General features: G+C 37.9%; 1 protein-coding gene across 1 annotated transcript in view; it reads right to left on the bottom strand.

Moving 5' to 3' along the window:
* Nucleotides 1-11,688, bottom strand: part of PNPT1 (polyribonucleotide nucleotidyltransferase 1) — a 30,670-nt gene that overhangs the window by 6,800 nt on the left and 12,182 nt on the right. The window contains exons 14-21 of the mRNA XM_084798087.1: nucleotides 9,190-9,260; nucleotides 7,929-7,965; nucleotides 7,194-7,260; nucleotides 7,026-7,115; nucleotides 5,439-5,492; nucleotides 1,391-1,497; nucleotides 288-359; nucleotides 138-201 (exon numbers count right to left, since the gene is read on the bottom strand). Coding sequence (XP_084654213.1) covers nucleotides 138-201; nucleotides 288-359; nucleotides 1,391-1,497; nucleotides 5,439-5,492; nucleotides 7,026-7,115; nucleotides 7,194-7,260; nucleotides 7,929-7,965; nucleotides 9,190-9,260 — 562 coding nt within the window. The remainder of the gene's footprint in view (nucleotides 1-137; nucleotides 202-287; nucleotides 360-1,390; nucleotides 1,498-5,438; nucleotides 5,493-7,025; nucleotides 7,116-7,193; nucleotides 7,261-7,928; nucleotides 7,966-9,189; nucleotides 9,261-11,688) is intronic.

Genomic DNA, 11,688 nt, shown 5'->3' with positions numbered 1-11,688 from the left:
ACATCACAGGCAAACATTCTGCCAGTCAGCTACACTGAGTTTTGAAAGCAATATTTTATAGTAAGCTTAGTGGGAATTTTAGGTCACATTAACAAACTAGAAAGAAATGAGAGAATAAAGAACATTCATTGACTTACCTGATGCTTGTTGAATGGCTTCCATTACAATTTTAATTGGTATTCCAGGTAATTTAATATCAGCCTAATATAAAGCAGATGAAAATAAATAGCAAGCCATGATATTATTCAAATATTTTAAAAATGAAACAAGATGGTTTTCGAAAATACCTGCAATGCAGTTATTCCCTTATTTGTACCGGCTATTTTGAAATCCATGTCACCATTGTAATCTTCAATTCCCTTCAACAATTTAAGAAATTATAGTAAAGTTTTATACAAAACCAAAATTCATCCATAGTCACTGTAAAAGAATTTCAAATCCTAGCTCTGGAAGTAAGCTGTATCCTCTAACGTTAAATGCAAAGAGCCGCCTCTGCTGCTTGGCTGCTGCTCCATCACACAAAGATTGCCATTGGAAATGTCACTCTATGTTTAGCTCATGCCTGTTTTTAAAAATACATAAAAATTAATTTAGAATTATCCCCAAGGGAGCCATTCTGGATTAGTATACAGTAGTACACATTCTTTCAAATCCAGGGCAAATGGAGGAAATAAACACTGCTCTATTTCTGAAGTGCAGTATTCCTCTAGAGCAGTGGTTCTCAACCTTCCTAATGCTGAGGTCCTTAAAAACAGTTTTTGTTTGTTTTTTGTTTTTATTTTATTTTATTTTGTTTTTGAGACAGGGTCTCGCTGTGTCTTTGTAGACCAGGCTGGCCTTGAACTCACAACGATCCGCCTGCCTCTGCCTCCCGAGTGCTGGGATTAAAGGCATGCACCACCATGTCCGGCAATCTTTGTTTAAATATTTCCCCCAAATTTTCATCCTTTATAGTGAATCTACATTTGTCTCTGAAACTTTCACTTAGACTTTGCCTCTGCCTCCTGAGTGCTGGGATTAAAGCGTGCGCCACCATGCCTGGCTTAAATACAGTTCTTGTGGTGTGGTGATCCTTAACCATGAAATTATCATCCATGCTTCATAACTATAATTTTGCTCCTGTTATGAACCATAATGTAAATATCTGTTTTCCAATAGTCTTAGGTGACCTCTGTAAAAGGGACATTCGACCCACAAAAGGTTTGTGACCCACAGGTGAGAACACTGATCTAGGCACATGGCCAAGCTGTCCTGGAACTTGCTATGTAGTTTCGGTTAGACTAAGACTAGTGATGTTCTTCCCCTCAGCCTGTACAGGTGTGTGCTACCAAGCCTGGCCGCCAAGCATGTACTTTTAGATATAAATATTTCAAACTGGGAATATACTTGCCAGAATATCTGTTAGCAAACGATAATCTTCTATTTCACCTTTCTCTGGATTGTTTTTGGTAACCAACCCCACCGCTACACCTGCAACAGCAGATGAAATTGGGACCCCTAAAATTAAAAACAACAATAACAAAAAGGTTTGTATCTAATTCATGTAGTAGCAAACAACATGCTGAATATCTGTTGACATTATTTTAACGTAAGGAGGTATTTTCTAAATATCAAATCTAGATGAAAATGCCCTATCCCAGTTACTTTTGATCCTTTTATAATGTAAACGCCCATGTTTGTTAAGTTTTCTAAGCCTGAACCTTTCATTTCACCTCCCCATGGCCTTCTAGAAAATAATACATGTAAACATCATCTTTAAATTCTTATTCGTGAGAAACATGTTATAGGCATCATCCTGGCACCTTGCACTTTTTAAATCATAACAAACATAGAGCATACTAATCCCCATAAATGTAATAAATAAATAAACATGAAAAGTACATACCTATGTTTTCCTTGTAATTTTGAGCTAAGATCTTTACTGTGTAACTAGGTAGTAGGTTGTCTCAAACTCAGTCTCCTGCCTTAGCCTCCCAAGTGCTATGGTCACAGGTATGCACTACTATGCATGGCTACCATATATAAAACAATTTGTAAATCGAGACAGGATTTCACTATATAGTCCTGGCTAGCCTTAAACTCACAGAGATCTATTTGCCTCTGCCTTGCAAATGCTAGGTATGCTAAAACCAAATTAAAAATTTTTTATATTTTGTGCATTTAAATGTAGACAAATGTGTGCTACATGTCGCGATCAGAGGACAACGCTGGAATCTATTATTTCCTGCCACTCTGTGCAATCCTGGGATCAGACTTAGGTCATCAGGTCTCTACACACTGCACTGAACCATCTACTCTGATATGCCATGAACAGAGGTGCTTAGTTAAAAGGCATGGATATTTATACTTGCTCAAACTGTCAAGCTACCTTCTAAAGTTACCCCATTTTCTCGTGTGTGTGTGTGTGTGTGTCTGTGTGTGTGTGTGTGTGTTTGATACAGGGTCTGACGTAGTCCAGGATGGCCTAGAGCTCCTGCTCCTGCTGCCCCTAATACCTTAAGTGCTGAGATTACAGGTGTATACCATCATATGCATGTCCAGCTTTCTTGATAATTCTTGGTAAACCTTGTATCTTTCCTAATTGGAAAAGTAAAAATGATTTTTAAAAACTGGTTTCTTTTATGTGTGTGTAAACATGGCACAAATTGTTTTTATTTTTACTTTTTTCTGTCATCCCCGCCTCCCTGCCTCCTGAGACAGGGTTTCTCTAGGTAGCCTTGGCTGTCCTGGACTTGCTGGTAGAGCAGGCTGGCTGGCTTTGAACTTACAGAGATCTGCCTGCCTCTGCCTCTCTGAGTGCTGGGATTGCAGGCATGCTAGTCTTTTTTGTACTGATGTGTATGAACTCTTTTGAAGCCCTCTTCTCTTGTAACATTATAGGATCTCTTCCATTATGAGCAGTAGATGTTAGTTACTTAATTAAAGTATGTTGTTGCCTAGCTTGTTCACTTTAATAGTGATTTTTTTTTCTGGGTAAAATTTTTATAGTTTATGAAATGGTTTCTGGATTTTGCTGAGAAGGGTATTTCTTCAAGTTTTGATAAAACTGTTTTTCTCTTTTTTCTTAAAGTTTTGACTACTTTTATTCTAATCTATCATATCTTCTATATCTTTGGTTTTAACTACCATTACATTGTCTTTTAAAAATTTATTTTACATTATGTTTCTGAGTATTTTTGCCTGTATATCAGTTTACTAGGGGTGTGCCTGTTGCCTTGTATGCCAGGAGAGGGCAATGGATGCCTTGGAACTAGAGTTACAGATGGCTGTAAGCCACCATAGGGGCACTGGGACCAAATCTATGGTCTCCGAATGAGCAACAAGTGATTTTAACCAGTGAGCCATCTCACCAGCTCCTACAAGGGTATCTTAACTGCCTAGTCCTTCCACCTGGATCTACTTAGACAAACTGTTTCCTGGAGTTCTCTATCGAAATAGAATCTAGTTAAGTACATGAAAATAAAACAGAGAACCCTTTAAATTCCCCACAACCTGCATTTAGATGTTTGTTATGGTGATGGGGATCTTTAGAGCAAATACTCCTGCATGAAACACTGCATCACTCGGTTATGCTCTCAGGTTGGAGATCTGTGCCATCGATCTAGCACCAAGCCAGGAGTCCAGAAATGTTTAGGCAGTGAGGAGGTCAGAATGAGATGCCCTCACAGGCTCCTCCACTGTGGTACTGTTTGGGGGAGGTGACTAGGTCTGGCTGGAGGAAGTCCATCAGTGGAGGCAGCTTGGAGTCCACAGACTGGCCCAGCTTCCAGCTTGCTCTCTGCTTTGTGTTTGCCGTGCGTCTGCCTGCATGATGGACTCTTACGTCTCTGGAACTGCAGGCCAAAGACAACTTTGTTTTCCACAAGTTGCTATGGTCATGTTGTTTTGTCACAGCAACAGAAAAGTAACTAACACAGACATAGTGTGTATTCTGTTCCTAGAGATTCTACGCTCATATTCTAAGTCTACTCAACTCATACTAAACAGACTTTCTAAGGGTGGACATGTGGCTTATACCTGTAACCCTACCAGTTGGAAGGTGAGGGCAAGACAATCAGAAATTCAAGGTCATATTCAGCTGTATACTGAGTTTAAGGCCAGCCTGAGCTACGTGGAACCCTGTCTCAAAACAAAAGAAAACAGCAGCCCACCCCAAGTAAATTAATAAACAAGGGGTTGAAGAGGTGGCTCAGTGATAAAGAGCATTTGCTGCCCTTGTGGAAGATCTGGGTTTAATTCCCAACAGCCACATCACGTCATAACAACCACCTGCAAATACAGTTCTTCTGACTTTTGAGGGACCAGGCAGGCATGTGGTACACCTATATACACATGTTGGTACTCACATAGACACATAGAAAAGTAAACACATCTTAAAAAACAAGTGAAAAAAATAAAAACAAACCTGTTTTACCCTGCTCAAGTGGCCTTCAAAATCTGGTTCATTTATTTACTTCAGTGGGTCTTTTGAATATATTTAGAAACATAACCATACTATTTTATAATTTCATCATTTTGCACAAGCTACTCCTTCCATGTGAATTAATAAACCATGTTCCAAATATGTCTGATCCTAACCTATTAAACTAGGCAAAATATCATAGCCTCTTCTAAATCAGCTATCCACAACCTAATTTATTATTTTCTACTGTGCAATACACATATTATCAATTTGTTCATTAGTGTTTCATGTTCATTTTGAACCTCTAAGTCTCTTAAAAATAGATTGTATTGTGTCCCTAGTGTGCAGGCCTGGCTTAGGGCACAGAAGTACTCATCTCTTTGAATTGTTCTTTTTGTTGTTGAGACAGGGTTTCTCTGTGTAGCCTTGGCTGTCCTGGTCTTGAACTCATAGCGATCCACCTGCCTCTGCCTCCGAGTGCTGGGATTGAAGGCATGCGCCACCACACCCAGCCATAAATTGCTCTTGAAAGCCTAAAACATGAACCTTTTCTCTTTTAGAGTTACAGGCTCAGGGAGTGCATCAGACTACATTCAGTATTTCTACTGAATTCTACACTCTGTCCCTGCTTTTGGAGTGCCAGTTTCTCAAAGATTACATGGTTACTTTTTCTTATGGATTCTAATGCTTTTGTTTACTATTTAAAACTGTTTTATTGACTGGAATTAATTCTGCAAATCTCCGCTTTTTAAAGGTGAGAAAGTTCACTAAGTCAACAAGGCAAGTATATAATTTTCAGTGGATTAAACAATTTCAGCTGTTAGCTAAAATTAAGAACCTCTGCCAATATATTTCTGATATTCTACCTTGTAACATTTTTGTGTCTTGCCTAGGTTGGTAATCTGTAACGTTTTTAACTTTTATTAAATACAATTTAAACAAATCTTATATTCCGTACTAATGAAGTGTGTGTGTGTGTGTGTGTGTGTGTGTGTGTGTGTGTGTGTTTATCAGTTTTGAGTCATAATTCTTTTACCTGCATCCATTAATGCCAAACTTCCACCACATGCAGATGCCATAGAAGACGACCCTATTGGAAAAAAAGAAAAAGGAAAAGGAAGAACCACTTCTGTTGTAATATATTGATTTCTTAAAATGTAGAAAACAGCGAGTGTTGCTTCTTTTCTTATAAATATAACACTTGAACATAAATAGCCAATAGTCTCTTCTTCCTTCTTTGTAAAATCGCTTAAGGGGTTGAGAGGTGACTCAGTGGGTAGGAATGTTTGCTTTGCAAGTATGAGAACCTGAGTCTGAATTCCTAGCACCCATTTGGGAAAAAAAAGAAGGCTGGGTGCGTGGCCAGATGTACACAGACCCCAGTGTCACGAGGTACTTGCTTGGCCATCAGCCTAGCTCCAGGCTCAGTGGGAATCACTATATCAAAGGAATAAGGTAGAAAGTGATAGAGCAGGATACCTGAGTTTTCTCCTCTGGCCTCTGTGTGTCTGTACACACAAGTCTCTGCCACCTTCCACCGCCACACCAGTACATTAACAATAAAATAAAACATGTCAGAGTCTTTAAGTCATTCTCTCCTAAGTTACAAAGTAGATGGCTACATAGTACAATATGGCAGCCACTAGCCAACATGTGGCTACTAAATTTAAATTAACTGAAGTAAGTTTAGTTTCTCCATTGAGGAATTTATTGGATTCTCATTATTACAAACAATTCTGTTGTGCAGATTTGCTGCCGAGCTTTCTGAGCCCAAGAGAACCCAGAAGGCCTACCAGTATTTCTGTTGCTTTAATCAGAAGGTGCAAATATAGGAGCCCTAGCTCTTTTATTGGACCAGAAGTCCAGTTCCAATTAGTGGACAACAGAAAAGTCCTCAACTTAGATTCTGAGATAATTTTGCTGTTGCCTTAATATCTGTGACCACTGTGACTGCTAGCCCCTGAAGAATTGTGTGCCCCGTGTGCCTCAGTGACAGTACCTAGTCTTGACGCATGAACTAACTTATTCTATTTAATTTTGGCCTTTTAGCCCTGTATCTCTCTTGGTGTCCACTTATTACTCATCTCTGATCTGTTTGATGGATCCATCTGTTTTGGCTGCTACTCTCTCGAAGCTTAGTTTGCTCTGTTGCTTGTGTGTAAACAAAACAAAACAAAACAAAAAACCCAAAACAAATAATAACCCAAATTAGATGTACTATAATACATGCAACAAGAGAAATACTGTTCTAGAGTGTTTTCACATAGCTCAGTAATAACTAAGATCAGAGTCAAGACAAGGGTATGACCACTTTAACGTGTTCTCTCCTGCAGGAGGCTGGGGACTCTGAGTAGTAAACATTACATAATATAACCTTAATAAAGTTAAGATGGGGGCTGGAGAGATGGCTCAGTGGTTACAGGCACCAATTGCTCTTCCAGAGGACCTGGATTCAAGTCCCAGCACCACATGGCAGCTTACAACCGTCTGTTAACTCCAACATCTGACACTCTCACATAGACATACATGCAGACAAAACACCAGTGAACATGAAGGTAAATAAATTAAAAAAAAGAAAAGTTATAGTCTTTTCTACCAGGAAAGAAATACTGCAGTACCATACCATTTGATTCGAGGACTTCAGATGTAACTCTTATGGTAAAGGGAAAATCTTTGGGAATAACAGGGCACAGAGCTTTCTCGGCAAGAGCACCTAAATCACAACAGAGAACAATAAACAAGATGCACTGAAGTCTCTAAGAATAGCGTCCACGCTTGGAACTGTACTCACCATGCCCAAGTTCTCTTCTATTCACACCGGTCACTTTGCCAATTTCATTGGTTGCATAAGGAGGAAACTTGAAAACAACACACACACATACACATAAGTGACATGGAAGGGCTTCAGATATATTACCAAAACAATAAACTAAATTACAGTACAAGAGAATCCCACTTTTGGTTATAACAAGTATATTATCTGTCTGTCTGTCTATGTATCTATTTATTTGGAAGGTGTCTGAAAACATCCAAAGTATGTATCATATTAGTAAAATTAGCTATTTGTATTGTGTAAGTAGATCAGAGGGTAGGAAATGGTTATGGAAATGTATCTCATTTAAAGAGTTAACTTATTTTTATTTCGTTTGTAAAAGTGTTTTGCCTGCATGTATGTCTGTGTGCACATGTGCCTGGTGTCTGTGTGCACGTGTGCCTGGTGTCTGTGTGCATGTGTGCCTGCCTGGTGTCTGTGGAACCAGAAGGAGCCGGGTCTGGAGTGAGGGCCAGTCATAAACCATCTCATGGGTTCTGGGAACGAGGAGGTATTGACTGGAAGGCTACTCATCTAAATCTCTTCTCTATGCAATAAAATGATAACCAAATCAGCTTTAGCAGATACATGATAAAATGTTAATGGGAAGACGGAGGAAGTGGGCACATGGGGGTTCACTATCAAGTTCTTTTAATTTGGCTGTATCCTAAAAAAGTTTTACAATAAAAATTTTGGGGAGAAAATTTATCTTACCTCATAGTGCAGCATGAAATTTTTATCTTTTACCCCACTACAAGGAAAAAGAATGATATTAAAACCATTATTAGGACATAAACAAATTTACTTCTATAAACCACTAAAATAACTTATTATGATTTTAGAAAAACAACTGAGTACTAATAAGAATTGGTTGAAAAAATAAAACTTGAAGAACAGAGGATGAATAGGAATCTGTCTTTCTCTTTTTGAGAGTCTCTTGCCGTGCTGTCCAGGTTGGTCTCAAACCCCTCAGGTAGGCAATGCTCCTGCTTCAGCCCCGTGAGGGCTGAGAGACGGCTTCCTACAGCTGGGACTTACAGCTGAATTTAGGTTGACTTAACAGTTTTCCTTCAACAAACAAACAAAACAGTCTTTTGTTGTTGCTTTTTAGAGGCAGGGTCTCACGTGTCTAGGATGCCCTCCAGTTCCCTGTGGGGCTGGTGGAGACATTATTTTCAATAGATGAACAGAGGTTTTAGGAACAGGAGGAAAACCAAGTATTTCTGAGTATAAAATTATAGTATCATTTAAGACTAGACAGAGTTTTTCCAATAATAGTCCCTGGCTTATTTTTAGTACCCAGGACTTCACTCATATATTTTCTTTTCTTTTTTGTAATCCAAAATTTATGAAAGATCACCTAAGAAGTTGATCCTGGGGAATATTTCCAAGGGTATAACTAAATGTAATCACATTACAGAACAGATGCTTTCTAAGTGTGTTCCAAACTAAGAACATAGGGCTCATCAACAGTAAAGCATTCTCTTCAATTCATAAAAATGAAGTGTGCTATACAGGCTATAAAAGTAATAATGAAGTCGCTATGGCGGCTCACATCTATAGTTCAGTACTCAGGAGGTTGAAGCAGGATCACTGCTAAGAACCTGAGGCTAGCCTGGGCTACCGAGTGAGGCCTTATCAAAAGAACAAACAGAATAGCAATTCCCTCTAAGAGTTTGCTAATAAGCCAGGCAAGGTAGAGCACGCTTGTAATCCCTGCACTTGGAAGGCAAAGGCAGGTGAATCTCTGTGAGTTCGAGGCCGGCCTGGCCTACAAAGTGAGCCCAGGACAGCCTGTGCTACACAGAGAAACCCTGTTTTGAAGAAACAAAAAACAAAAAACAAAACAAAACAACAAACAAACAAAAAACCAAAACCAAACCAAAACAAAAAGTTTGCTAATGATGAGAGTAGAATAAAGTATTAGGACACATACAAAAGACTATTTAGTGAAAGAATACAAAATATAACTTACTTTATAGCTGTTATAATTTGATCTGACTTAATACTCGATTCTAATGAATCAAATGTAACAGTACAGAGTACCTAAAAGAAAAAAATTATTTTTTAAGTTTTAAAATATTAACAGTTTAAAACGAAAAGGAAATATGTGTGTTTATATGAGTTTACACACATACATATGTAATTTTTTGGTCTATTCATTTGGTAATTGGTTGTTTTGTGGTGTGTGTGTGTGTGTGTGTTGGGGACTGAACTGAGGGCTTGAATACTAAGCCTTTGTTTCTACACAGCCACACGCCCAGCCCCAAACTAAAATATCTGGCAAATGTATCTCTTCTTTAAAAAAAGGTGTAATATATAAATACATACTACACAATGTCTCCATGGCAGTTATTATAGTAAGTACATTATTCACTCTGAAATACTCAGCAATCCAAAAGGCTTAAGTATGGCTCACTAGTAGTGCTGAGGGAGAGAGGAGGAAAGAGTAATAAAAACAATGTTACTCCATAAAGGAAGCCTGATCATAGGTTCAGTGAAAACAAAACAAAGCCACCCCACAAAATGAAACGTACAAACAAAACAAAACAAAAAAACCAAAACAAAACCCCAAACCCTGTCTGTTTAAAAGAAAGTTAATCTGTGTAGATTTAAAACAAAGCCTAGTGGTTCAACAATGCATCATTCACAGGGTTCAGCATCCGCAGCAACTAGGCAACATTCTCAACAGAAAAGATGAGGATAGAGAATGATCTACAGCTGAAATCTGGATTAACAGTCAAACATTATTGACAGCTATAGATTACAACCGAGGATACCGAACATACACAAGTCAGAGAACACAAAACAGATGGGTACAGATGGTCCAGAGGTTACAGAAAGCTCATTGGCAGCACTTAACGTGTATGGGCTGGGGTCAATCTTAAGCATGGGAGAAAGGGAAGATGATGATGAAAGTAAAGGAAAAGGAAGTCACCCACTCTGAAGAGAACATATCCACAGGTTCCTGTAGGATAACATGAAAGAGACTGGCGCATGCACTTGCAATTCCAGGAGAGAAGAGAGGAAAATATATTTGAAAGAATAATGGCTAAAAACCTCAGACTTAATTAAAAGATACATTTGTAGACTCAAGCTTGAAATCCTAAGTATGACATACTCTAAGAAAACCACCCTTTTCAAAGTCATAGGCTGAAATCCAAAGATAAAGAACACATTCTGACAGCACTCACATAAGTAAAATAAATAATATACAGGAATGATTTCAATGTGCCCTTATCAGATAAAAAAAATAAAGAACAAGAAATGCTACATCATTAAGTGCTCAAAGGAAACAAAAGCAATGTCTCCCCCATCGTATTAGTCATTAAATTAAGTATAAATTGATCATGTGCTCCAGTTAAAAGGCAGAAACTGTGAGAAGAGGTAACAGAAGTATCCAGGACATCTAAATGGACATATCTTTAATGCTTCAGGAAACGAATCAAAGGTAAGTGACACTGTATTTGCTGTAATCACTAATTTAAACTGTAAAAACAACATTTCCTTCTCAAATTCAGTGCAATTCCAATGTAATTTTGAAAAGACTGTTTGAAACTGATATACTTCTAACATTCAAATGAAGGAACCAATGTACCTGAAAAGCTAAAATAGTTTTGTGGGGAGGGTATGTAAACAGTGAAGATGTATTTCATAGACATTAAAGTGTACCCCCAAAGGCTTGATAATGAAAATGATATTGACAAAGAAAAAATGTACAAAATAGTGAAGAGAGTATAGTTTAAAAATATACTTATAAACTTTGAATATAAGTTGTTATTGAAAATAAGTGGTAAAAATAAATGATTAGTGAACTGGTTTCACTACATACCATATGCAGGAGTATATTCTAATATATATTAACTGTTAATACTAGAAAGCTAGTAGAAAGATAATAATAATTTTGTACCTCTGGGAATAAGGAGTGAGGCTCAATAAAAAGTAAAAAGGAGATTAACCACATCAGCACTCAAGATTTTAGGCTTATTCTATATACTCAGAAAGCTACTATAATAAAGTTGAAATGCAGATAAAGATGAAGTCATGTATATGAAGTGTGGTTTGTTTCTAAAAGGATTAATGTCCAAAATATCTAAGAAATTAATGCAGAGTAACAGGTACAGTACTATAAACAATGTCAAAAATAGAAAATAAGTCAACCCAAAAGTGATCCAAAAATCTGGACAGAAAGACAAAAGTTGTCCTGAACTAGTGTCTCAAATCACAACCTCTAGGTGAAATGATGGGCATGAAAACAGGTGTGTGCAGCCATCCTGGGTGTGGCTCACACAGTGATCCTATCCACTGGCTATTATGAAAGGAGAGTCTCACCAGGAAGCAGGGAAATGCATACTAAAGCAATAAGATACTATTTTGTGCTTATCAGGTTAGTGAAACTAAGTGTTACTAATGTAAGAAAACAAGGCATCAAACATTCTACCATATAGAGGCAATGGGTACATATAGAGTAAAT

Source organism: Acomys minous, assembly GCF_964271855.1.
Source record: "Acomys minous genome assembly, chromosome: 10".
Lineage (NCBI taxonomy): Eukaryota > Metazoa > Chordata > Mammalia > Rodentia > Muridae > Acomys > Acomys minous.
Note: the sequence above shows the minus strand (reverse complement) of the source record. Positions and strands in the feature narration are given on the sequence as shown.